The 26,128-nt window shown below is 40.3% G+C and overlaps 1 protein-coding gene across 6 annotated transcripts in view; it reads right to left on the bottom strand.

Annotated features, from left to right (window-relative positions):
• Window positions 1-26,128, bottom strand: part of SGCG (sarcoglycan gamma) — a 133,266-nt gene that overhangs the window by 46,463 nt on the left and 60,675 nt on the right. For all 6 annotated transcript variants that reach the window (XM_058690072.1, XM_058690040.1, XM_058690033.1 and 3 more), the window contains exon 3: window positions 3,964-4,065. In XM_058690072.1, coding sequence (XP_058546055.1) covers window positions 3,964-4,065 — 102 coding nt within the window. The remainder of the gene's footprint in view (window positions 1-3,963; window positions 4,066-26,128) is intronic.

Below are 26,128 nucleotides of genomic sequence, written 5' to 3' on the forward strand. Positions count from 1 at the left end.
GTACCACGTCAGCTCTCTGGGTGAAGATCTAAAATAATCGAGTTTTAATCAGTGTTTTTTCCTGTTCCAAGGAATAAAAATTTCTTAATAAAATATTAAAATATTAAAATTTTTTTAATATCTATGTCCAGGACATGACATATTTTTAGAAGATAAATCAGAGCATGGTTAGTTCTTCTGTAAGAAACACCACATTACTTATTTTCAAAATGTAAAGCCTTTTCACAACTTCACAAGAGCTTTTTAAAATTTATCAGATATCTGTATTTTTTAAACTTTTGTTGGAAGATAAGGTGGCTTTATGTCATAAGCGCCTCCTGTGGCATCATAGTTCCGAATGGCTGGTTTTGCATTACAGAAGATTGTTTGCTTTTATATAAGCAATTTTCTTCAAAAAAGAACGCAACCATTTGGCTGTTGGATTCAGGCGGGTTTATGATCCATTCAGAGGGAACCGAATGTCTTCCAAAGTTGTAGTGAGTACTGTGATTTTTCAGAAGGAAAGAAGTTTCAGGAACGCTCTGGAACTCTGGCAGGTCCGAAATTCTCCCCATCGCTTTGTGGAAGCAGATGACCTATCGGCATCTCGTGTTTCATCCACTGATGTGACCTTGATACTTGTCTTCACATTGCTCAAAAATAAGTAGCACGGTAAGAGTTAACGGTTTACCGGTTTCTTATGTAGAGCCTTGGCGTGCAGGGGTGTGAGGAGGGGCTCACCTCCCGCCGCCTCTGGGCTCTCCCTGTGTGGTGGCCTCCTCAATGGTGAGCTTTAGCCTGTGAGCTTTAGGTTGGCTGCTCTTCCTTGGACTCCCAGCCATATCTTCTCAACTCGGGGAGGACCCCTGCCTCTTCGTTGGCCCCCCTCCCTCACCGTGGCCTTCGAAACTCTCTGCAAGTAGCAAACTGGGGCGGTCCTGGGGCTCGCCTCTTGTTTCTGCCTCTCAGAGAGAACTGTCCTGACTGCCACTGTCCAACGTCTGAAAACTGTCCTACTCCATTTTGGTGCTCTAACAGAATACCAGAGACTCGGTGGCTTATAAACAACAAAGGTTTCTTTCTCACAGTTCTGGAGACTGGGAAGTCCAAGGTCATGGTGCTGGCAGATTTGGTGTGTCCAGTGAGACTCACTTTCGGGTTCATAGAAGGGGCCTCCCGGCCTCCAGCTCACCTGGTGGAAGGGGTGAGGGAGCTCTCTGGGGCCTCCCTGATCAGGGCACTGATTGCCTCATGAGGAAGTCGCCAAAATCCCACCTCCTAATACCATCACCCTGGGGGTTAGGGTTTCAACATGTGAACTTCCAGGCCACAGCAAAAACCATGGTTTCTGATACATTTTCAAGTTTTTTAGTTGCTTAATAAAGCAGTTGAGTCCGTTCCCTGTTATTTGTCTCGTATTACCTGTTTTGATTTTTACATTTCTTGTCTTTTTCATAGAAGCTCCTCAAAAACAGCTTTATCTCTGTGAGATGCTTACGTGTGCTTTTCCAGTCATTTTCAGAATGATTATTTCTACTTAGTTGGAAGTTAATTCTCTTTTTGGGGAGTTTAGTTGGAATCCTTTTCTTAGATGAAGGCTTCCTTATGTGGTTTCCAGTCTCAGTCTCAAGCTTCCCTCTGTGGATGTATTTTGATTTCTGGATTTACCGAGCCTGCCTAAGGGCTTTCCCATTGTTTTCATTGAGACCCCTGGGTTTCTCAGCCTTGTCATGGTGGCTCAGGGCTCGTGTCCTCGGATGACATTTGGGTCTTGGTCTGGCATCTTTATTCAAGTCTGGGCAGTAGGTGCAACTATTTTCTGCCTTTCATTGCTGTCTCATGCAGTGGGTCTGGCTAGAGTCCCAAGCAGTCCCATCAGGCAACATTCTGGTCCCTGTGCCTCTGTGGGCTTTGACCGTAGCTGTCCCTGCCTCTTTCCAGGACTGCGAACTTCAAAGACAATCATTCCAAGTAAAGCTTTACCATTGCGTGTTTTGGTTTCATTTCATCTTTGACGATGTCTGTATGTTGCTAACTACAACTTTTTTGTTTTATCAGTTATAATTGCTATGTGCTTAGGTTAATAATGGGCAGGGTAGATGGTTATAAATCATGAGTTCCAGACACAATCTTCACAGGACCTCATGTATTAGCTTTGAAGAGTTACCAAGTAATCACATGTTAGAAGCCAGAGTACCATGTTGAATTATATTTAGAATAAGGAAATTCTCTCACCTCAGCATTATACATAAATTAATATGTGCCAAATTTTGTAAATCCATTTCTGTAATTTTACGGAAAATTACCTCCTAGACTCATCTTTGAAAAGGAAACATAACTAATACATCAGTGCACACAGAATATATAAGACCTAATTTTGTTCAGTTAATCCAATTATTGGAAAGCCATATTAGTTACCAGATACTTTATAGCTCTGTGATCACATAATATCATTCCAAATGTTTCTATAATTTTATGTATCGATCGACATACTGCATCAATGCATCATTGTAAGAGTTTAATATATGATTATCTAAAATAACTGACATAATTTTGCTCCCTGATTTTTTTTAAGTATATGGAGATATGAAAAATCTGATAAGATATAACTAAAAGTACTATTAATTCCAGAATATTAAATTTGCTAGAACTAATCACCTGATTTCAGCCATCAGGCTATTTTACCAGTCTTCTCTCCTCAAAACTATAGGTAGGGAATTAGCCAACATAACTCTGGGGGGGGAAATGGTTCTAATATTTAAATTCTTTGCTCACATCTGACTTCCCCCTTTACATAAGTTTGGGTTTATTCCTCATGTTTCCATATGACACGGCTATTTAATACACTGAAATGCCATCACGATTCACGTGTCTTAGCTCTTCAGCTAAGCTCACGGCATCTGGCTCACGCATGTATCAGCTTGTCCTATTCCAGGTCATTTGTGGGTTCCTCCTGTCAACTGAGACACTATCAGAAGTAATACAATAGTGCCTAAGAGCTACTAATGTGCCTTGCACTCTTGAGACTCCTTGGCAGTGTATTTATGTGCAAGTCTTACACGGCATTCCATTATGGTTGGTAGTAGGGCTTGGTGACCGTTCTGATGGCTGTGTGGGGGTGTGCTTTACCCCTCCTATAAGACCACATGCTTCTCAGCGGTTGGCCTTTTGTATCCTTTCCGACTGCCCTAGAGTCACTCGAAGAGCCTCAGCATGTAGGAGGTACTGACACCTCCTTTCACATGTGTAAACACGGGAGGAAAACGAAGAGTACACTCTTCATCCAACCGGCAGGTTACAGTTGGGTGAAGTCTCAACATGTCATTGAGATGACACCCAACCAATAATTAAGCAAAAGGTTTACCTTTACTACGAAGTCCATAGCATCACATGAAGAAAAATAGAACATATTACAAAAGCTATTTGACTGTGTTTCACGCTTGGCTCTATTTGTTACAAACTTCATGGAGGTAAATGAAGATAATACGGAGGCAGATTTATTTTTAAAGTCACACAATATTTAACAGATATGTTTAATCTACTTGTGGAGAATCCCACAGGACCATAATCTATAATTAACGTAATTAGTACAGAACATGCTACAATGAAACTAATTTCTTTCTAAACTTCTCAGATAATTTTAACTGCCTTGAGAAAAGTGTCTTTAAATTACCTGCACTAATGGAAAGAGGTTTAGATTGCCTTTGATAAAGGTTTTAATCACCAAACGTTTTTAATTATGGTTTAAATTTCTGAGGCCACCGAGTTCAGAGCTAAAGCACATGAAAATGGCATCTTTTTATAATGTAATATCAGAAATAAGTTTTACAATCTTCTACCAAGCTTTTATAAAGCGTGTAACATGAATGCGTGTACATATATACATTCTCAGAACTCTCTTCCGAAACAGCTGAATTTCTATGCTTAACGATTATTAATTTTTCATACAACACAACATATTTACACGTTTCATCATTTTCTTACCACTCTGGAGTGTATTTCCTTGGCGTACAACGGGAATAAAAATTCTGACTCCCCTTCCAGGCGAAGACCATCCTTTGTAACACGCAAGTGACCCATTCCTGTCTGTTAAAAAGACGAGACAACAGAGATTTTGTTTTTGCTTTCCTTTTCACTTCTTTTAGTATCAGCTAAAATTATAGATGCATTTTCATAAATCTTCTATTGGCACTTTTCTGGATTTCTCTTACTTTGCTTAAAACGTTAGTTGTTTTTATTAAATTGTCAATATTTCATTAACCCTTGCGTAATACAAAGGACTATTTAGGAAATACGTATGAGATTGGAAGAGTCACTTCACAATAAACACCCGAGAGTCGCCACCATGTAAGAAAAAGACTCTTACCATTACTATTTAAAACTGTTTTTTTAAAATTAAAATGTAATAAAATGGGCTGTTTTGAGGTGTACCGTTCTATGAGTTTTAACACGTGTAGCCACTGATACAACCAGGGTACATAACAGTTCCATCACCCCCACCCCCATGGTACCATTGAAAAAAAATTTGTTTAATGTTTTTATTATTTTTTAATTTTTCAGAGAGAGAGAGAGAGAGAGAGAGAGAGAGAGAGAGAGAGAGAATCTAAAGCAGGGTCCAGGCTCTGAGCCGTCAGCACAGAGCCTGACGCAGGGCTTGAACTCATCAGCTGTGAGATCATGACCCGAGCTGAAGTCGGACACTCAACTGACTGAACCACCCAGGTGCCCCCCCACCCCCGCCACCATGACACCTTCTTGAGGTTTCATGTGTATCAGGTAAGTTTACAATATAGCAACTGTTCGGTGGCCATTTCTTAAGCACAAAACCATACAGGAGGACGTGAAGCTCTATTCAAAGGGTCTGTTCTCAAAGAATTTTTCATCATGAAGAATGACCACAAAGGATAAAAGACTTAATTGTGGAGATCACTAGTGACCATCATGCTATTAAATCTCATGGACATTTTTAAACTTCATTCCCTTTGCTTTCTCAGCAGCATTTAACACTGGACCTCTTTCTCATTGGTACCCTATCCTCACTCGATTTCCAGGACACCAGGCTCTCTTAGCTTCTCTCCTTGGCCTCCATATACATTCATCCTCCTCTGCCCAGCCCTGGACTGCTGGCTTCCTCAGCAGTCCGGCCCCTTCCTGTCCACAGGAAGGCCCCGTCCTGTCCTTCTCTGACCACACCCTCAGCTCTCAGTACCATCTCAGTGTGGAAATTGTCACCTGTTTTTATCTGCAGTTTACATTTTCTCTCCTGAGCTCCAGACCCATATATACAATTCTCCATCTCTCCTTCCCTTTCGAAAGTTTGGTAACACCTAAATAAAACAAACTGAATTCTGATCTCCCCTCTCTTCTGAGTCTAGAGTTAGATTTTAAAAAGGGAGAGTAGAATGGTCAGATAAAATGGAACAATGACATTAAGCACAATTTTATACAGTGAGAGGTGACTTCTGGGACAGAGATCTGTTACTCTGAACTGATGCCACAGACTTCTCTTCTTAAGAACTCCACTGACTGATAAGCCCTGTTAACAAGAACCAGATTCAGTCTGGAATCATTCGGCCTGGCTAGCTGTCTGTGAGCCACCATTATGGCCCTCTTCCCAAACGTGGGTGTGGGAGCAGTGGATTTTGCACTGTGATTAATGGAAGTCCCTCAGTGCTGCTGGGCTTGGGTCAATCGACACCACACGCAGAGAAGCTTTCCCGAGTCACTCTTACATTTGTGACTGAGTGTGTAGCTTTGGAGGCGGGGCTCCAAATCTAAAAAGTTGACAGCCACTATGGTACAACTTCTCACAAAATGTAACCGTGCAGTTGTAAGACACAGTTTATGAAATGAAGCCAACATGAGCAATGTTGTAAGATCCATCATGTGTGTATAATAAACCAATTTTTAGCAGACAACTGCATCAGGAACTTTTGGTCCTAGAATTGGCCAAAGTGAGGTTCCAACATTGTACATTCAAATCTGAAAATCTGCTGTGGATTTCTGGGTTCAACCGAACAGATGCCAGGAGTTTTTCTGGACTCTGTTTCGCTACATCGGCAGAAAACAACAAAAAAGTAATGCACATCCCAGCCTCTGAAGAAGCTTATTTATATAATCACATCATAAAAGGTGATTGTTCTTTGTCATGTGTCATTTCCTCCTCTGGCTTTTTCATTCATTGAAAAATGAGGAAATTGACATGAGATGACCTCAGCCCATATTCTATGGTTTTAACAAAATGAATTACAAACCTCTACAAACAATCCATCACTACTCAATGTCTGAAAACAAAACAATATGCCTATTTTCGTTTTTTTTTTTTTTAACTCAGGCATGTTGAGCTACAACTCACAAATAATAAAATTCACCTTTTTTAGTGAATATTTTTGCCAGGTTTCACAATCAAAGTACAACACACCAACACCGTGAAGGTACACAACAGTTCTGGAGACAATAAACAATGCCCCCCCCTACCCCCCGCAGTCACAGCCAACCCCCATTCCTTGGCAGCCACTTCTTTCTGTTGCAATAGTCTTGCCCTTTCCAGAATGTCATCTAAATGGAATCATACAGTATGTAGCCTTTTCAGACTGCCTTCTTTCCCTAGGATAAAGCGTCTGGCAGTCATCCATGCTTTTGTGTGTGTCAGGAGTTTGTTTCTTTTTAGAGAGGCAGACTATTCCACTGGAGAATATTCCACGGTTTGTTTATACATGTGTCAGTTGAAAGACATTTAGCTTGCTCTGATGATTACGAATAAAGGGCTTCTGTGCGCACATAGTGGTCATTTCTGATGAGCAAACGCCTGGGGATTTGCTGCGTTGTATGGTAGGTTTATGGTTAACCTTATAAGAAACAAGAAACCGCCAAACTGTTCAGTTTTCCAAGACGGTTGTACCATTTTGCATTCCCATAAGCAATATATGAGTATTCTGATTGCACTGTATTCTTGTCAGCACTTAGTACTGTCAGTACTTTTTTTCATTCTAATAGGAGCGTGATGGTATCATATTGTGGTTTTAATTTGTATTTTCCTAATGACTAATGATAGTAAGTGTTTTTCAGTGAGCTTTTTACTATCCACATCTTTGTCGATATGTAATTTGCAAATATTCTTACCAAGTTTGTGGTTTTTTATTCCTTGACTAGTGTCTTTTGCAGAGCAAAAGTTTTCAATTTTCAAGAAGTTTAATTTATCACTTTTCTCTTATGATTATGCTTTTGATATTTTATGCGACAACTTTCCCTAAACCAAGGACATATTTTCTCCTATGTTTTCTTCTAGAATTTTTATAGTTTTAGATTACACATTTAGGTCTCTGACCAGTTTTTAGTTAACTTTTGTGTATGGTGTGGGGCGTACATGAAGATTATTTTGCGTATGGGTGGATATTCAATTATTCCAGCACCATACGGTGATAATTGTATCCCTTCTCTACTGAATTACTTTTGTACTTTTGTCAAAAATTAACCACATGTGGTTGTATTTCTGGATTGTCTATTCTGTTCTGTTGACCTATGTGTCTGTACTTACTATACTGTATTGATTACTCTAACCCTACTGTCAGGTTTGAAATCACCCAGTGGGAGTTCAAAATTATTTTGGCAATTCAAATAATTAAAAAAAATCTTTATTATGATAAAGTATACTTAATAACATTCACCATTTTAGCCATCTTTAATTGCATAGTACAGTGGTATTAAGTACCTTCATATCATTGCACAATCACCACCATCCTTCTCCATAATTTTTTCATCTTTTCCAACTGAAACTCTGTACCCATTAAACCCAGCTCCCTATTCCCCACCCCCCCAGCCCCTGGTAACTCCTATTCTACTTCTTGATTCTATAAATCTGATTATTCTATGTGCCTAAAGTAAGTGGAATCATATACATTTTTTGTCTTTCTTTCTAACTTTATCCTAGCATTTTGCCTTTAAATATAAGTTTTAGAATCAGCTTATCTATTCTACAAAAATTTCTGCTGGGTTTTTGACTAGAAATGTATTGAATATAAGAATGAATTTGGGAAGAACTAACATCTTAAAAATATTGAGTCTTCCAATGTTCAAACACTAATTCCCCATTGAATCATAAAAATTTCTTTCATCATTGTTTTGTAGTTCTCAGCATATAAATCTTATTCATATTTTGCTTGATTTTTACATAAATACTTCATGTGTCTTGGTGCCATTATAAAGGATATTATTTTTATCTCACACCAGCTTCTATTTAGTCAGTACTGTTCTGGCTTATCCTTTTTCCTTCTTTTATTTTCAAACTCTCTCATTTTTTTCTTTTATGTCTCTTGTAAGGACATTATAGATGATCTTTTAAAAAACAACTTGAAAATCTTTATTAATAGTAGAGTTTAATGTTCATAGTCATTTAAATTAATGAAATATTCTGATGGATTTATACTATCTTATTTTTCTCTAAGAAAAGTCACTCTGGTTATTGAGTACTATCTCCCATGACCTGACAATCATCGGGCCCCTTGAGCTCTGACCCCCATAGCAAAGCCCTGTAAGAACACTGTGGTTTTAAGAACACAAAAGGTGTACGATTCCATTAAGGCCAAGTGTTCTTGTTACATAAAATGCCCCAGCTGGGTGAAGAGGGCTTCTACGAAGAGGCATGACCGAGCATTGGATGTCAGGTCCCAGAAGGGTGAATGGAACCCCTCAGTGGCGAAGCTCCCCCGGGGAAGGGTGTCCAGCTCAAGTGCAACGGGGAGAGGGTGGTGGCAGAGGTAGGAGGGTGGAAACATGCAAGGGATTGAGTTTATAAGTAGAAGAAAGAGCAAGGGAGCTAAGTTCCTCGTTGTCACGGAAGGGAGGTACAAATACAAAAAGAGAGAAAATCGGGTTAATCCCCATATTGTTGCACTGAAGTTAAACATTTGTATGAACCCATGGTGTTCCACATGTAGATGGATAGGTAGAGAAATAAATGTTCATATAAAGGTGTGTGTGTGTGTGTGTGTGTGTGCGCGCGCATCTGCATGCGTGTACGGGGGTGTTAGTTACATGTCCTCTGAGTGGGTCTGGGCTAGCAGCACACTGACAGCAATGAGTGCATCTGACACTTGAATCTCAGGTTCTAAATACCATTCCGCACTAAGAGGGATTACAGCTCCTTGGAGAGACAGCTAATTTCAGGGCCAGAGTAAGCAAAGAGCATGATGAGCCTGGAAGATCCTGTGTGGGTAGACAAGAAAGGATACAGAGAATACTGAGGATAGACCAAAAGGCAGAAGAGCCGGCTAAACGGGGCTCCCAGAGGCCAAATCAGACTGAATATAAGCACTGAAAGAAATGGCAGCAATGGATTATGAGAACCCACTGAATAGAATTAGAAATCATGAGTCCATACAGACATGTAAAAATAAACAAATGAATGGAAGGGTTGACGAAAACAGTATCTTTACATAGTTTAAACCTATCTCCTTACCAAATAGTTATACTTGCAAATGGGAAAACAGTAATTTTACAGGGAAGAAGCCTGGCCCTTTAATCAAGTGCTTAAAGTGATGGGCCAAGTAAAACATTCGTCGTGCTGATGGAAGTCCTGAATTCCAGAGGGTTGAACAGAGGGTTCCCAGAGTTGGGGAAGGATGAGGGTAGGAGAGGATAGTGCGTGAGCAGAACCTCAGAGCCTTTGAGTGCAAGAGATGAGCAGTGGGGAGGCGAGGGTTTCCTATGGTGACCAACATCGATGGGGATGAAAGGGAGTTGGGCCTCATCTGCAGCGCACTGGAGGCCGATGGCGGAGGGAAATCCGGGAAGGGGAGGGGCATTAAGAGGTGAGTGCCTGCTGCTCCCCACTGACTCCTGTTTATGAGGAGAGGGTCTGGAGCCGTGTGGCCATAGGCTCTGGGCACCAGGTCCGTTCTTGACCCTTGAGGTGGAACAGACTTGCTCTGGATCCCTCAGTCTCTCCTGACTCTTGCTGATGGCGTTGTGGTTCCCTCACTTCTACTCCCTTGTATCATAGGAGTGGCAGCACGCTCTTTCGGCATCCGTGTGTTTGCTCATGGAGTTGACGAATAACTTTCTTATTTTAATTTATACAGCTAATTCTTACTAATCCTACGTTTCAGTTCTCCCTGTCCACAACACCCTGTGCATAGCTCTGTAGTAGCACTTATATCATTACTAATATAAGAGCCTGTTTGTTTCTGCACAAAATATTGGTTATTCCTCCGAGAGGTAGAGTATAATCTTCTGCCCATGAATCTGGGCTACCAGCAGTTATGACATCAAAAGAAGTCTTGAGGCTTCTGCTCAGGCCTACTGGAATACTTTAGAAGTCCTGACTAGTCTTACCATGTAAGAAGTCCAGGGACCTTGAGATCACATGCTGGGGAGACCAAGGGCAGACTCTCCAGTTGTCAGTTTCAGCTGAGCCCAGCTTTCCAGCCATCCCTGCACTGGCACCAGATATGTGAATGAAGTCATCCCAAACCCTCCAAACCAGCCCTAATACCAGCTAATTATATCTGAGTGACCTCAATTGACATGGGGGGTGGTGGCGGGCAGAATTGCCTCGCTGAGCCCTGCCCCATTTTCTGACTTACAAAATCAAGAGTTATGATAAAATAGCTTTTGTTTTAACCCATTTGTTTTTAGACTAACATGTTTTGTAGCAATAGATTAGCCAGGATACTTCTTGTGAGCAGGGATGAACCACATCTATTCTCAACTCTTCGTTTAATATCTGATGCACAAAAGTGCTCAGCACGTGGTTGTTGAGCTGTTAAACGATCCGTGTCCAGAAAAACATCAGTTAAGCTGATAAAGCTTGATGTCACTTAGATCCTACATTGCACCACACTGTCAGTTTCACGTGTATGGGACATCTCATCTCTGGCTTTCCTTCCTTTGGTGCATCAGCTGCTGTCAATCATAATGTGACTGTACCATGACTCATTCATTGTTTTGGCAAAAATCAACCAAGTGCCAGATTTTGACTCTGTCCTGCTCCCACCACTCGTTCAGAGTGGGCTCAACACTTCTGGGCAATAGCAGGGGGCAGGGAGAGCAGTCCCTGCAGGATGATGCCTTGGTTAAATCCTTAGGCAATTTACACAGAACGCCAGAAGGGTGAATGAACTCTTAGTGCAAAGCCCCTTCCATGTAACAAGAACAGTGTCATGACTCAAATTCTTCCCATCCATGACTTTAACCTTTACCTGTGGCACAAACCCTTCCCCACTTTTCATCTTCCCAAAGCTGGAGCTCACAGATGGGGTGCTGCTCTGGCCCTTAATCATCATTTTCTTAGTTGCAAGCTTAGCATTCACAGCTCAAACTCAAGTAGAACACAATCTAGTTAACTTTCCCTGGAACCCTAAATTCATCTGGTCAATTTCCTATTGTTGTTGGCTTTCTTCATTCTGGAGGTCAAAAACTGCAAAATATTTGATAGTTCTGCAGGCTTCTCGGATTTCCTCTCATCTCTTAAAGTTAAATGAACCTACATATCCTTTTGAATTTACTACATCAATTTGGTTTCACATAACTACCTTTGATAACTTTCCCTTCTTGTAGGAAATAGATTACCCTCCGCTTTCCTTCTCCGATCAGCACTGCCCCATTCAACATTTTCTAAAGGCCAGCTGGGTATGGTAAGGAAACACTTGGGGTTTTTTTCCTTCCTCTGTAGGAAAAACTCAGTTCTCCCCTACTATGTCTTTCCTTCCTGTTGAGGATCCTGTTCCTCACATAGACACTTCATTTCTGACATTTCTGGTCACCAAATAAATGTGTGGAAGTTTTCCCCGCAACTATAAATCCTCAGATCCCAGCAGAGTGTCCAAGAATTCAATTCAATTCAGACATATCTTCCCAGAGACATCACCAAATTCCACAGACTAAGGGCTCAGTCCCACCCAACCGCTTTTAGATGCCAGTCATAAGCCAAGATTATCACCTGTGCTTCTGACCAACCAGCTCTTTATTGGAGGTTCCAATGGTCCCCTCCTTGGGTCTGATTAAATTGCTAAAACAGGTCACAAAACTCAAGGAAACACTTATAATTACCAGTATATTAAAAAATATGGTATAGGACACAGATATACAGCCAGACGAAGAGCTATATAGGGCATGGTCTGGGAAAATCCCACGTGCAGGGACCTTTGGATTTGTCTCCATGGAGTTGGGGTATATCACTCTCCTGGTGTGGATATGTTTGCTAATCTAGAAGCTCCCCTTATCCCTTATGACTGGGATTTATGGAGGGCTTCCTTAGGTAGGCATGATCAATCATTTCCAGCCTCTCTCCTTTCTTTGGAGAATGGGGTGTAAGGCTGAAAACTCCAATGAAACTGGACTACCTTCTTCCACCATACACAAAAATAAATTTGAAATGGATTAGCAACCTAAATGTGAGATCTGAAACCACAAAAATCCTAGAAGAGAGCACAAGCAGTAATGTCTCTGACATTGGCCATGGCAACATTTCTAGATATGTCTCCTAAGGCAAGGAAAATAAAGTAAAAAATAAACTACTGAGACTGCACCTAAATAATAAAAAAAAAACACTTCTGCATGGAGAGGGAAACAATCAACAAGACTAAAAGGCAACCTGCTGAATGGGAGAAGATATTTTCAAATGACATATCCAATAAAGAGTTAGTATCCACAATATATAAAGAACTGATACAACTCAACACCCAAAAAACAAATAACCCAACTTAAAAAAGGGCAGAAGATATGGACAGACATTTCTCCAAAGAAGACGTCCAGATGGTCAACAGACACATGAAAGGATGCTCAACAGCACTCACCTTGAAGGAAATACAAATCAAAACTATAATGAGATACCCCCTTACACTTGTCAGAGTGGCTAAAATAAAAAACACAAGAAACAACAAGTGTTGGTAAGGATGTGGATAAAAAGGAACTTTCACTGCTGATAGTTTGCTGAATGCAAACTGGGGCAGCCACTGTGGAAAATGGTATGGAGATTCCTTAAAACATTAAAAATAGAACTACCCTAGGATCTAGTAATCATACTACTGGGTATTTACCCCCAAAATGCAAAAGCACTAATTCAAAGTGATTCATGAACCCCTATGTTTACAGCAGCATTATTTACAATAGCCAAATTATGGAAGCAGCCCAAGTGTCCATCGATAGATGAATGGATAAAAGAGATGTGGTATGTATATACAATGGAATATTATTCAGCCACAAAAATAGAGAAATCTTGCCACTTGCAATAATACAAATGGAGTGAGAGAGTATGATGCTAAGTGAAATAAGTCAGATAAAGACAAATACCATATGATTTCATTCATATGTGGAATTTCAAAACTAAAACAATGAGCCAGTGTAAAAACAGAGGGAGACACACACACACAAACCAAGAAACATTCTCTTGACTATGGAGAACAAACTGATGGTTACTAGAAGGAAGGTGGGTTCTGAGATGGGTGAAATAGATGATAGGGATTAAGGAGTGCACTTCTGTGATAAACGCTGGGGGATGTATGGAATTTTTGAATCACCATATTGTACACCTGAAACTAATACAACACTGTGTGTTAACTGTATTGGAATTAAAATTTTAAAAAATAAGATAAAACCTGTAACTTTCTGGATGTCCTTTATCAAGTTGATTTGTAACTCTTGATGTAAAAAACATTTGTAACTCTGCACCCAATGTTCCTTCCCTAGAGCACTCTCTTCTTTGTAAAGATTGTGCATCCCAGGCAGCTTTCTTTAACTTGGGCTGTAATAAAACTCTTTTATTTCTTAAAAAAAATAGACTGTTATAACTATGAGCGTTTTATATAAGCCTTATGGTAACCAAAGCCAAAACCTATAGATTCACAAAAGATAAAGGGAAAAGAACATAAGCAGAACACTATGTAAAAATCATCAAATCACAAAAGAAGGAAACAAGACTTGAAGAAGGGAACCAAGGAATTACAAAACAACCAGAAAACAATCAACAAAATGACAGTCATAAGTTCATACCTACCAAAAATTACTTGAAATGTAAATGGACTAAATTTTCCACTCAAAAGACACAGGGTGGCTAGATAACACAATAAAACCAAACAAGAGTCAACTACATGCTGCCTATAAGAGACTGATTTCATCTCTACGGACACATATAGACTGAAAGTGATGGAAAAAGATATTCCATGAAAATGGAAACCAACAGGAATCAAGGGTAGCTATTCTTATATCAGAAAAAACAGACTATAAACCAAGGACTATAGCAAGAGATGAAGAAGGTCATTATAGAATGCTAAGAGGGTCAATTCATCAAGAGAATGTAACACCAGAAAATATGCACCCAACATTTGAGTATAAGAACTGAAGGGAGAAATAGAGAGTAATACAGTAATAGCAGGAAACTTCAATATTCCACTTTCAACAATGGATACATCACTCAGACAGAAAATCACTAAGGAAACAAGGTGGTTAAACTGTACGTTAGACCAGATAAACATTCAGCCCAACAGCAGCAGATTATACATTATTCTCATGTGGTATACAATGACAATGGAATATTATTTAGCCTTAAAAAAAGAGGGAAATCCTGTCTTTTGTGACAACCTGGATGAACACGGAGGGTCTTATGCCAGGTGAAATGGTCATACAGAGAAAGACAAATACTGCATAGTATAACTTTATGTGAAATCTAAAGAGGGGGGGAATCAAATTCATGGAAACAGATAGAAAAGTGGTTGCCAGGGGCTGGGGGTGGGGTGGGGTGGGGTGGGGAGAAGTAGGAAAAGGTTGGTAAAAAGGTACAAACATTCAGTTAAAAGACCTGAATGGAGTCTCAGGATCTATTGTGTAACAACATGGTGACTATAGCTGATACCACTGTTTTGGGTAGTTTAAATTTGCTAATAGAGTAGAACTTATTCTCCCTCACACACAAAAGGTAAATATGGGAGGTGATGGATGTGTGAACTCCCTGAGGGAAGTCCTTTCACAATGTGTGTGTCTATCATATCATCATGTGGTACGCTTCAAATCTCTTTCAATTTTGTCAACTCTACTTCAATAAAGCTGAAAAAATTATAGAAAATGTCAAGAGGCAGTGGCAAGCAGTGGATGTGGAGGCTCTGGAACTCTCACGTCCTGGTGGGAGTTGGCGCAATCTGTCCTAAACACTGGCAGCTTCCATTAAAGCTGAATGTACCCACAATGCATGAGTCACATTCTGTCAGAGTCCACATTCAATTCACACTGCCTTAAGTCCCACTCGGTCTTTGGCCCATGACAATGTGGCTTCCACCATCACCGTTCTACTGAAATTGCTCTCCCCAATAACCTTGTTATTAAAAAATCCAACGCCCCTTCTCAATTCTCATTCTACTGGAAAATTCTGTAGCATTTGGGACTGTTGGCCAATCCATAATTCTTCGCACTCTACCTTCCCTTGAGGCTTCGGGCAGTTTGGTTTATCTTTTGGCTTCGACTGTTCCTTTGGCACTTTTTCTCAACAATGTCCTCCTAGGCTTTTTTGTGAAATGCCCGCGTTTCTTGGAGTTGCATCCTTGGCACCATGTAAATACTGAATATATGTTAAACCCTCACACACATCGTCTTACACGTGAGTACCCCTCCTAAGTGTTCTCCAGATAATTTCTTAAAACACTAACCTAACGTTTACTCTCCCTCTTTAAAAACTGGGGTACACAATACCACACAAGTGACCTACGGGCATACAAGGCTCTTATACATGGTCCCTATTTCTACAGGTTTATCTCCTGCCCTTCTCCTTCGAACCTTACATCTTCATGACAATACACTTCTCACTCAACAATCTTTCTTCATCCTTGTATTGCATCCCCAAACTATCGAAGTCCTGTTGAAGCTTTTCTGATCTCCTCAGGCCACCATAACTCCTTCTTCTAGATTTCTACAAAAGTTTGATCACATCTCTCATAGAAACCTTATCCCATTATGTTACATGTATCTAGACCTCTACTGCACTGAGACTTTTGTAAACCCGGCCTGTATTGTGGGGGCTAGCACCCTACACACAGCAGGACCCAACAATGGGTTCACTGATTGGCCTTTGCAACCGCGAGATCCATGATACCTTACGTTAGCTGCTCAGCATACATTTAAAAAACGAACAGGTTGATAATTGGTATTACTTCAGAATTCGCACCTTTAGGATGACCCATGGTGTGTAGCAAGGAATTTGGCATTTGGGGGGATGTTGTAGCGATTTTAAAGTTTTTAACCTTGTGCTTTCATAAACTTCATGCCGACAGTTGAGAGGTGACATAAAATCAAACTGAGGCTCCTTTAATTATTCTCATAACTATTATTTGTTTACCTCAGGTTTTTGGGTTTTTTTCAATCACTTCTGGGAGTTCTCTACGCAACTTTTCTTCCTTGCTAGGCCGCTAGTAAAAACTTTAGGCATCAAATAAACGTAAGTTTTTCTAGTTCATAAGGATTTTTTTCCCTTAGAAACAGGAAGAATTATTTCACGAATGAATGTTTACAGTTTTTTTTTATCTGACTATATTCTAAAGCACTGCAACAGATCAAGGACAGACATAAATTTATTCTTCAGTGGTATGATTTGTATACAATTTTCTCTCAATTTTATCGTGATCCTGATTTTTCATATTGTGGGCAAGGGGTTCCTAGAATTTAATGAGAAATTAAAGTGAGCATATTTTGTGTAAAGATGGCCTTGGGGAATAGTCTCAGAATAATCAGTGATTGTCTTGTCTATTTTCAAATACCCATAAAGAGACTCATTTCTCAATGCTTTATATCTTAGGAAGTTTTGATGTTTATTTCTTCTAAACCATGCAGAAGACTGGATAATGAATTTTCATTTTGGCTCAGCATAAGAAAGGATAAAGTTTGGTCAAGTTGATCAGCTGACTCGTCAACAGTAAAACTTTGAGAGTCTCTAGAAATATATATAGAAACCAGTTCTGGGTATACTTCATTTAATGAAATTGATGTTTCCCAGCAACTTGCTATAGAAGCAAATTTAATTTCAACTGAATTATACCTTCTATTGACTTCCAAAACAAGTTAAAAATATATCCTCTCCTAGAAGAAAAATCCCTTTAATATTATTACAGTTATACAAAAGCAAAAACCCCCTGGAAAAAAACTTATTTGCTAGTAAAGTTGTCTTCTGATGAAAAATGGATAATTTCATTTTGACATTAAAAGCAATCCAAGGAATGATCCAAACTACAAAATGCCACCTAATAAAAACCTATAAAGGAAAATATACAATATACAAATACTCTGGCAGTACAACATACATATTCTTTTGGCTCATAATTTTCCCACTATATCACTGCAAAACTTAAATGCAGGGTAGTTTCCCTAAGTTTTCCATAGACTCACGAAGCAATGCACCTTCCCCCCATCAACTTACATTATTCAAATGTATTGGCATATTTGTACAATAGAGGCAGCACAGAATCTTTCACAAGGAAATAAAGACAAATAGGTATGATATGCTCTACCTTTGTTTAAGCAGCAAAGTTATCCCAGTGTATGACAAAATATTGGTTACTGCCTGACAATGATTTTGAAGTTAGTAGGATGTATTTGCGTTTACCACCCTTTCCCATCAAACAAGTTTTAATTTTTTATCAGTTTATATATTTATCAGTTTATACTTATCAGTTATCAGTTTTTATATTTATCAGCTTATCAGTTTATCAATTTATAATTATTAACGTCACAAAGAAGTTACATAATTTTTAATGTTTTAATTTATTACATTATTTACATTATTACATTAAAATTATGGAGCTTACTTGTATTTCAGAAACATTTTAATTAAGTATAAGTTTTAGAAAAGTGAGATTATAATTGTACTGAATTTACGAATTTATATTCTGTCTCTAAAATCTCTTTATGTTCCATGGGTCTTTTTGGTGTTTATGAGCCACATGATTTGGATGGTTTTTTTTTTTTTTAATGTTTATTGACTTTTGAGACAGAACGAGAGCGCGAGCAGGCGAAGGGCAGAGACAGGATCTGAAGCGGGTTCCGTGCTGACAGCAGAGAGCCTGATGTGGGGCTCGAACTCACAGAGCTGCGAGATCATCACCTGAGCGGAAGTCGGACGCTTAACCGACAGAGCCACCCAGGCGCCAGATCATTCTAGTTTCATGGAATGTTTTGGTATTTGCTAGAGCAAGCTTTCCCTTGTTATTCTTTGTCATGAATAAAGCTAATATGAAGTCTTTTCATCCAGCTGTGCAGACCCTTTTACTCAGGGTTCCTTTTGGGACTGTCGGGAAAGTATATTCCCGCAAATTGAGAGTCTTGTGGATTTGCGTAATTATTGCAATATGAAGTGTGATTCTTCTAGTTTGTTTTCTAACTAGTTTGGACTAAAATATGAGTGGGTGTTAGACACTACATTTTGTACCTCATTTTATTACTCAACATATCAAACTTTCGTATTTGTTTGGGGGGTTTTGCATTTAATTCTTCTGGATTTTATAAGACAACATGGTAATTATTTCCAATAATTCTTTTCCCTCAAATCATCTGCTGCTTAACTATTTCAATGCCTTATTTAACAGATCACCTTGCTGTACTGACAATATTTCAAAAAAATAAAAGGGTAGCATACAGTAATACACTTCTCTCGTTTTTGGCTTCAACAGAAATGCCTCTAGGGTTTCAGTATCAAGTATGTTTCTGGCTGCTGGTTCGAGTAAATATTCGCTATCATGTTAGGGGAAGTATGCTGGTCAACTATTTCTTTTTATTGCCGCCATCTATGATAGCCCATGTGTGTGGTGCAGTGAAAAAAGGGCGGATTTCAAATGAAATGAAATGGATGCAAATTCTAATTCTTATTTTCTTCACCCGGTGATCTCAGACAATTTTTAAATTTCTGACACTTCAAGTTAAGGAACACCTATGTTTACGGAGCGGTGCCTCGCATGTGGTGGCAGTAGACAAGGTATTAGGAACAGAATACATAGACTGGCTTCTTTTCTACCTCGTAGAGTTAATAAAGCGACCCAGGGAAGGAAACAGGAGAGAAGCCACCGTAAGAGCAGAGCAGTTTGAGAGATGAGAAGAAAATGAAGGAACATCAAAGAGCCAAGAATGATTGGATGGTGTGTTCACTGAGTAGCATAGATAACACTACTGTAAACATGAGAAAAGATCAGCGTGGTACTTTGTAAAGACGACACACAACTTCATGGAGAACTTTGTATTTGCAGGCTCTATGTTTGAAATTATTCACCATATACTGCAAAGACAAAAATAATCAGGTCATAGTGCTAAGGACACCTGGAAAGTTAAAAGGAAGGAGGAATGCCTTCGCCCTCTTATCTATATGTGAAAACAATAAGTTTATCATAATGAAAATTGGGTCCTAAAACATTGTCAAAAGAAGCAATAAACAGGTAGAGGAAGCATATAGCTCTAAAGCAGATTCTCTTCATAGCTGCCTATTATATGATAAAGGAAGCATTATGCAAATATACCAAGCTATATCTAGATAGTTCCGTTAGGGTCCCTCTCTCTCTCTGCTTCTCTCCCCTCATGCTTTGTCTATCTCAAAAATAAATAAATGTTAAAAGGTTTTTTAAAAATCGGAGGCACCTAGGTGGCTCATTTGATTGAGCATCCGACATTGGCTCAGGTCACGACCTCCCGGTTCATGAGTTCGAGCCCCGCGTCGGGCTCTGGGCTGACGGCTCGGGGCCTGGAGCCTGCTTCGGATTCTGTGTCTCCCTCTCTCTCTGCCCTTGCCCCGCTCATGCTTTGTCTCTCTCTGTCTCTCAAAAATAAATAAATGTTAAAAATTTTTTTTAGATAGTTCTGTTAGGAGTAATTTCTTGTTTCTTTCTCAAGTCTTCTTTCTTTCAAAACTGCATACAAAATTCACAAACATTAAAAGTAATAAAAGTTGTCAAAAGCAAAAAACAGATCATTCTATAAATGGTGTTCATAAAACCGGGTGTTTGGGGAGAGAAATCCAGTTAAAACTGCTCATATCAGGAATACTCTGAATGGTAGTTCCTTAATTTGCTACTTGGAAAAGGTGGCATTATACAGAGACGTTATATACAGATATGTTTATAATGCTGTATACACTTGAAAGTGCTTTATACGTTCTAAAGCACTACACAAAGTTATTTAGCATCCTAATCATCATCGTTTTCTACTATCCTGGCATTAAAACCAGATTTCCAGAATATCTGAATGTGCTTCTCCATATATTACCGGTAGTGTGGGAATACTCAGACCAGGTGATTCAAGCAGTATAGATTTGGGGATTAAAGTCAGAGTACCAGGCTGCTAACAGGAGGAGTCTACATTAAATCAATCAGTCCATATTGTTTTATACAACTCACAGCTGGGAAGTGTCCTAGAGATCAGATGCTTTTGCTACCACTCACCTGGACATTTGGAAACGAAGAGAAGTCAATGTTATACCACCACGCTGACATCTCAGAAAATTTGGGGAAACAACTTTAAGGACACACATTATTTATCCAAGTGCGTTTGCAAAGAAATTGAGAATTTGTGAGCGAATGTCATGGTCCACTCAGTATCAGAGTCTATGAACAAAATACATAATAGATGAGCAAATTTTTGATTCGTAGTTTTGCATCCATCCACCCATCTGCAAATCGTATAGTAATTTTGTGTAATCAACCTAGTACTGAATTTGTGCCGTTTTTTTCTTGGTCGTTGCTAATTTCATACACATGTGCGAAAATTATCTTTCATTTCTTCTCGTTTTTTAGGAGCGTCAAGTACTTACTGGGTACCTAAATTCTGTACAAGGCACTGTGATACTGGGGATTAAAATAAAACAGAACAAAAACCTCTACTGGCCCCTCAGAAAGTTTCTCTGACGTGAAAAAATATACCAGTAGTACAGACAACTTTGAGAGTTCAGAACGAAGCATGATTAATAGAGAAACTGGAGACTATTTCTCGGAGCGTGTGGGACTCAATCTGGGCCAAGACAGAAAGATAAGAAAGACTCAAGTTCACTTTTAAAGGGTTCTTAATGGAATGGCAATAATGAACTTTGTCATAGAAAGATTGCTATGGAGGAGGATGCTGAAAAGTCTCCTATTAATTCTTAAGACACAGTAGATAAATGGTCCCCCTCCCTGTGTCTCATTTTTTTTTTTTTTTGAGTATGGTCATCCTTGAAATTCTGTTATCTCAAACTCCGTAGACAGAATATCTGAAATTGGTCGGACTTTCACATTTGACAGTCACATACAGTTCAAGCATTATGGCTCTATCGCAATGGTGACTACTGACCACACAGACCTTTGTTTCAGTGATGGTTTTAACCCCCTGCTCTTTGTACTAATATCAACCACATCATCCATGCTCAGACCCATATTTGACCAATGGAATGATAATATTGTCTGAGTGTGACTTTCCCCATATTTTTACAGCAAGAAGTTTAACGGGATGACATTTATTTTGTGCTCAACACAGAATAAAGTAAAAAACACTTTGGCCAAAGGATTTCATAATTTTGTGCCACATTTAAACCAAGCATTTAAGTATAATAAATAGCAAACAACTGAAAATAGAACTACCCTACGACCCAGCAATTGCACTACTAGGAATTTATCCAAAGGACACAGCAGTGTTGATCCGTAGGGGCACATGCACCCCAGTGTTTACAGCAGCACTATCAACAATAGCCAAATTATGGAAAGAGCCCAAATGTCCACCAACTGATGAATGGATAAAGAGGATGTGGTTTAGGGGTCCCTGGGTGGCTCAGTCGGTTGAGCGTCCAACTTTGGCTCAGGTCATGATCTCATGGTTTGTGAGCTTGAGCCCCGTGTCAGGCTCTGTGCTGATGGCTCAGAGCCTGGAGCCTGCTTCGGATTCTGTGTCTATTCTCTCTCTGCCCCTCCCCTGCTTGCTCTCTGTCTCTCTCTCAAAAATAATAAATATTAAAATTAAAAAAAGAGATTTATATATACAATGGAATACTATCTGGCAATGAGAAAGCATGAAATCTCGCCATTTGTAACAACGTGGATGGAACTGGAGGGTATTATGCTAAGTGAAATTAGGCAGGCAAAAAAGACAGAGATCATATGTTTTCACTCATATGCGGAATTTGAGAAACTTAATGAAGACCATGGGGGAGGGGGAGGGGAAAAATAGTTTCAAATGGAGAGGGAGGCAAACCACAGGAGACCCTTAAATACAAAAAACAAACTAAGGTTTGATGGGGGGTGGGGGAGAGGGGAAAAGTGGGTGAGGAGGGCACTTGTTGGGATGAGCACTGGGCGCTGTTTGTAAGCGATGAATCATGGGAATCTACTCCCAAAGCCAAGAGCACACCGTATACATTGTATGTCAGCTGACTTGACAATAAATTATATTGAAACACACACACACACACACACACACACACACACACTTGCAAACAGTACTGTGTGTGTGTGCACCATCAGAAAATCACAGATGAACATAATCCTAATTAAAACCAAGATTCTTATCCAGTCTGGCTCCTAAGCTAATGTTCTTTCCATCTTCCAGTACTGGTAAAAATTGGGCGTTTGTTCTTTTTTAAACAAGTATCACTTCAAGAAGTGAGTGAGACTAGGTTGGTCTATTAATTACAAGATATTCTCTTCATTAGCATTCATGAGAAAAAACAAACTATTTGCCCAAAGGCATGATCAGTCTTACATCATTAGTGGAAAAGGGAAGCATGTGGATACATTTGCATCTAGAGCACATTCACTGTGCTGGAATACTCCCCATGACGGGAACGTGGATCTGGTGCCCGGGGTAAGCGGATGACTGAGCGTGGCAAGAACCTAAGGCTTGTGAGACTGGGTGCTTTTGCTTTCTTTATTTCCCAATCGTTAAAATATGCTTGAGTCACTCATGGAAAAATTAGAATAAAAAGAAAAACTGAAGGAATATCCTTGAGATAAAAATGAAAACTACAGTGTTATGCATATCTCTAGACACCGGTGACAATGGGATTTGTGTCACTGTGGTATCAGTGAAATTCCTGTGTAGTTGGACCAGCTCTAGGTGTATCTCCCTCCCCTCCACCCCGGCTCACTAATAGCTTGTCTTCTTGGAAAGAAAATGCCATTAAGTTAGTACGCGTTCTTACTGCCTGTGACCTCTGGATCAATCCCACGGGATTATGACTAAGACACAAATCAAACATTTCAATTTGCTTTTTAGACTGGTAAGCACTGATGTCGTGTAATTCTTCTTAGAGAGCTATAAATAATTTGAGAAAATGTCAAGGTGCTGCTTGAAAATGCCACCGCGTCATGGTTTTCTTTTAATCCGAATTTCCGTTGGTGTGAAAAATGAGTGGGAAAGAGGGAGGCGGTGTAAGGAGCCAATATGGGCTCCCTGACGATGGAATGACCAGGAGGCCAGGCTCCGGAAGGCAGGGATGGGAACAGGAGGCCACCTGCTCTCGCCCCACGAGCACGGGTCTCTGTAAAGGCAGGTGGGAGTCAGAGGGTAAAACTCTGTGAGGTGGAGGGAGATGTCCAGCATGGTAGACAGGTACAGCGAAGAAGTGGAAATCTCTTCCACGATCTACGGGCCAGATGAGACGTCACTGCCTTCACCCTTACACCTGCTGTCTTCCTGTGGGCAGAGACCACACTGCTTTTGGCAAACAAAGGGCCAGGCTGAGCACAACGTCACCTGCAGACCTGGTAGGCCCCGGGGGACCTGTGGGTGCCTGCCCCCAACCCCCCCGTGATTTCCGTGGGCAAAGTCTTGTCACTGAACAGAGGCATCTTAAAATATACTGTCGTGACAATAAATTTCATATATTAAAAAAAATGAAAATAAAAATAAATTAATTAAAAAATATGTATACTGTCGTATCAGTAACTGAACATATGATAGAAATTCTTTTTTCCACTCAGACTGCAGTAAGTAAGATATATATTTTAAACACTTATTTATGTTTAGAGAGAGAGAGAAAGCAAGCATGCACAGGGCAGGGGCAGAGAGAGAGAGAGGGAGAGAGAATCCTAACGCTGCCTGCACAGAGCCCGACATGGGGCTTGATCTTATAACCTTGGGATCGTGACCTGAGCCAAAACCAAGGGTCAGACGCTGAACTGACTGAGCCACCCAGGTGCCCAGTAAGATATTTTTAAATAAAATCTCTGCCCAATTCTAATGAAACATTTGTCAAATATTGAAATACTCTAGCAGAAAGTATTTTCGGACAAGCAACTTTTGTTTTGACTGAACTTGATCTCTTCAATAAATGAGCAAGGCCTGACACAGATAAGAATTCTTTCCATCTCAACAGCTTATGCGTCATCTTTTCTTTTTGAATGAATTCTATTTGATAAACGCTATTCGACGTATTTGCTAGTAAGACCAGGGCTGAGATACGGGTAATGAGTCAACTGCTCTTTAGACAAAGTGCGATGTCTTGCTCTGCATGATCTCATTCAGGCGTATTCCCCCTTTTGTTTTCATTCCATCAGTTAAGGAACAGAATGCTTCTACATTACGACACATCTCAGCATCAACCATTAAGAATGACAGGATATAGGAAACAACATGAAATCTGGACAAATGACACCACGTAAGTAACACTGTATTACCTGAAAGTAATCTGAACTCTAGATGACCGTAAGGTAATGTGTTCCCAAACCTGGTCTACAACCTGGACTCGGGTCCCTGGAAGAACCCTGGGCCCCACTCTAGACGCCATTAACCAGCATCTTTTGGGAAGTGGCTTCACAAGATCTATTTCTTTTTTTTTTTTTATTTTTTTTTATTTTTTTAATTTTTTTTTCAACGTTTTTTTTTTTATTTATTTATTTATTTATTTTTGGGACAGAGAGAGACAGAGCATGAACGGGGGACGGGCAGAGAGAGAGAGGGAGACACAGAATCGGAAACAGGCTCCAGGCTCCGAGCCATCAGCCCAGAGCCTGACGCGGGGCTCGAACTCACGGACCGCGAGATTGTGACCTGGCTGAAGTCGGACGCTTAACCGACTGCGCCACCCAGGCGCCCCCACAAGATCTATTTCTAATAACCTTTCCAGGAACTGTCATGCACACTGAGCGGGACAGCCCTCATTCCCGTGTGATGTTACCCTCCAGCCTCCTCCCTAATCTGCACTTTAGCAACCGGATTATCCTGCTCTTCGATCGCCTTTGCCTATTCTGGGTTGCCTTGGCTCCTTCTCTATTCCCTTGCTAAAAATACAGAACGACAATTTAATTGAACGAAATAAGGAAAATACTCTCATTCAGTCATTCAATCAGTTATGTATTCAAGGACTATTTAGGGAGTGTTGATTTTATGCTAGGGGCTAGATGTTGAGTCTACTGGGCTTAACGGACACGATCCTAGTGGGTGAGAAGACATTAAACCATAGAAAGGTATACAAATTCAAATTACGATGTGTGCTATGACGGGGGAAACAAATCGGAGTCCTAGAAAATAGAAGGATAGGAGGACCCTGTCTTAGCCTGTGGATGGGGATGGTCAAGGAACATCCCTTTGAGCTGAGTCCCAGTCAACATCCCTTTGAGCTGAGACTCTGTGTGTGTGTGTGTGTGTGTGTGTGTGTGCACGTGTCACTGTTCTAGGTAGAGGGAATAACGTGTGCAGAAACACTGAGTCGAAAGAGAACTATCCGCAGAATTTTAAGAGCTAATGTGGTTTTGGGCCCAATGGGAAGGGAATCCACTCATTGATTTTCCATAACAGGACTGGATGTACACAATGGAGTCATCTCCTCATCTCAGACGGCTCCAGACAGAGCTTTTAAAACAGCTGAAGAGGCAGGCTGGGGTAACCAGGGTCAGGGATCACCAGGTCTCCAAGGTGGCTGGATGGGCTCCCCTTTCCTGCACATTTCTGGTCCCCCAATTTCTAACTTACATCCTGACTGATTTCCCCTCTCTGGCAGTCTGAAAAGTCAACACTGGGCCACTGAAGTGGGGTACACAGGAGGGCCCTGCCATCAGAGAAACAGTTTGGCCCCTCTCTGCACCCCAGGCCAGGAGGAGCGCCCTGCAGGGCTGGTGAGTTGGGAGAAGAAGCAGTCCACTGGCTCTGCTCCTCCGTCCCTGAGGATGTACCTGCCCTGAGACTTCCAGTTTGCTGTCCGTACAGTAAGGCAGATCGGAAGTGTGGC

The sequence above is a fragment of the Neofelis nebulosa genome, chromosome 1, assembly GCF_028018385.1.
Source record: "Neofelis nebulosa isolate mNeoNeb1 chromosome 1, mNeoNeb1.pri, whole genome shotgun sequence".
Lineage (NCBI taxonomy): Eukaryota > Metazoa > Chordata > Mammalia > Carnivora > Felidae > Neofelis > Neofelis nebulosa.